General features: G+C 45.9%; 1 protein-coding gene across 1 annotated transcript in view; it reads left to right on the forward strand.

Annotated features, from left to right (window-relative positions):
* Nucleotides 1-935: 935 nt before the first annotated feature.
* LACBIDRAFT_321928 (uncharacterized protein) overlaps nt 936-1,732 on the forward strand; it is a gene marked incomplete at both ends in the record, with an annotated part of 1,969 nt that continues 1,172 nt past the window's right edge. Inside the window, 4 exons of the mRNA XM_001874646.1 lie at nt 936-941; nt 990-1,004; nt 1,527-1,638; nt 1,687-1,709. Of these exons, the coding sequence (XP_001874681.1) occupies nt 936-941; nt 990-1,004; nt 1,527-1,638; nt 1,687-1,709 (156 nt within the window). The remainder of the gene's footprint in view (nt 942-989; nt 1,005-1,526; nt 1,639-1,686; nt 1,710-1,732) is intronic.

Here is a 1,732-nt window from a genome sequence, read left to right on the forward strand (position 1 = left end):
TGTACTTTCACATTCACAACATGTATCCTNCACCATACAACCTTATCCAACCCACCGCAAATAGTGTTTATCGAGTTGCATCTGTATACGTGTCCTGAGAATACGTGTCCTGTTATTGACTGTTGGTGTCAGCATGGTCTTGGCTAGCCCAAACCTAATATGCATTCTCTTTGTAAACTCAGAGAACTTGTAACAACACACTCAAAGCATTTGGACTGGCCAAGATGACGACAAGCAGATGGCAAAAGTAGAAGGGACAGTCTTTGCAGAAGAGGACACAGGAAATGTGACAATTCGGAAATATCCGAAAATGACGTACTTCCGTTGCGGGCTACCTTCAAAATCAAAGGTAGCCCGCAAGGGAAGTACGTCATTTTCGGATACTTCCGAAAACTCAACGTCAACTTCTGCTTGCTAAGTACAAACTCTGTTGTCATCATCTTGGTCAATCCAAACATGACACAGAGCATTCTGTGATGCCACATCCATAGTGTTGTCATCGTCTTGGTTAATCCAAACACAACACAGAGCATTCTGTGATGCCACATTAGCATTGTCATCATCTTGGTCAATCCAAATGCAACACACATAATGCCACATCCAAAGCAGGTGGTCTGCTGTGCACTTTGCTGTCTTGCACTCTTCGTTGTCTTGGCCAGTCCAAACGATTTGTGCAATGTATCTATCTACCACATTTCTTTGCACGCTCATTGTTGTCTTGGCCAGTCCAAACAATTCAAGTGCCACATCAAAGCGAGTCTCTTCATAAACTCAAAGAACGTGTGATCAGGCAGTGGTCTATATATGGTGATACCATCAAAACAGATCAGAACACATAGATTAAAGTTTTAGATCTCAGTTATCGGATCTTATTCTTTTGACACATCACAGATTCCTATGACGCACGAAACTTTCCCCCATCAAATGATTGGGAAATGTTCGTGCGTCATCATTTTTCTAACCTGCTCATGTGGCTGTGTGTAATTCAGTTTATTGGTGGAATGGTACATTGCTGTCTTGGCTAGTCCAAACACAATGAAAGTTCTCTGTCAATACCCCTTCGATTTTCATGATCTTAAACTCGTTCAGATAGTCCCACACTCCGTGAAGATGCTCCCCAAAACCGTTTACGAAACGGTTGAGGTCTCGTGGAGCTAGGTCAGTTTCCATTTTCGCTCTTTTGCCCTTATGCTCACAACTCCCCAGGACCTCAATCTGCTTCGTTTTCTGTGGTCGAGGGCTCGTTCGGATACCCCCACGCTCCGTGAAGACACTCCCCAAAACCGTTTACGAAACGGTTGAGGTCTCGTGGAGCTAGGTCAGTTTCCATTTTCGCTCTTTTGCCCTTATGCTCACAACTCCCCAGGACCTCAATCTGCTTCGTTTTCTGTGGTCGAGGGCTCGTTCGGATACCCCCACGCTCCGTGAAGACACTCCCCAAAACCGTTTACGAAACGGTTGAGGTCTCGTGGAGCTAGGTCAGTTTGCATTTTCGTTCTTTTGCCCTTATGCTCACAACTCCCCAGGACCTCAATCTGCTTCGTTTTCTGTGGTCGAGGGCTCGTTCGGATACCCCCACGCTCCGTGAAGACGCTCCCCAAAACCGTTTACGAAACGGTCAAGGTCTCATGGAGCTAGGTGAGTTTGCATTTTCGTTCTTTTGCCCTTATGCTCACAACTCCCCAGGACCTCAATCTGCTTCGTTTTCTGTGGTCGAGGGCTCGTTCGGATA

This window comes from Laccaria bicolor, genomic scaffold (assembly GCF_000143565.1).
Source record: "Laccaria bicolor S238N-H82 LACBIscaffold_2 genomic scaffold, whole genome shotgun sequence".
Taxonomy (NCBI): Eukaryota; Fungi; Basidiomycota; class Agaricomycetes; order Agaricales; family Hydnangiaceae; genus Laccaria; species Laccaria bicolor.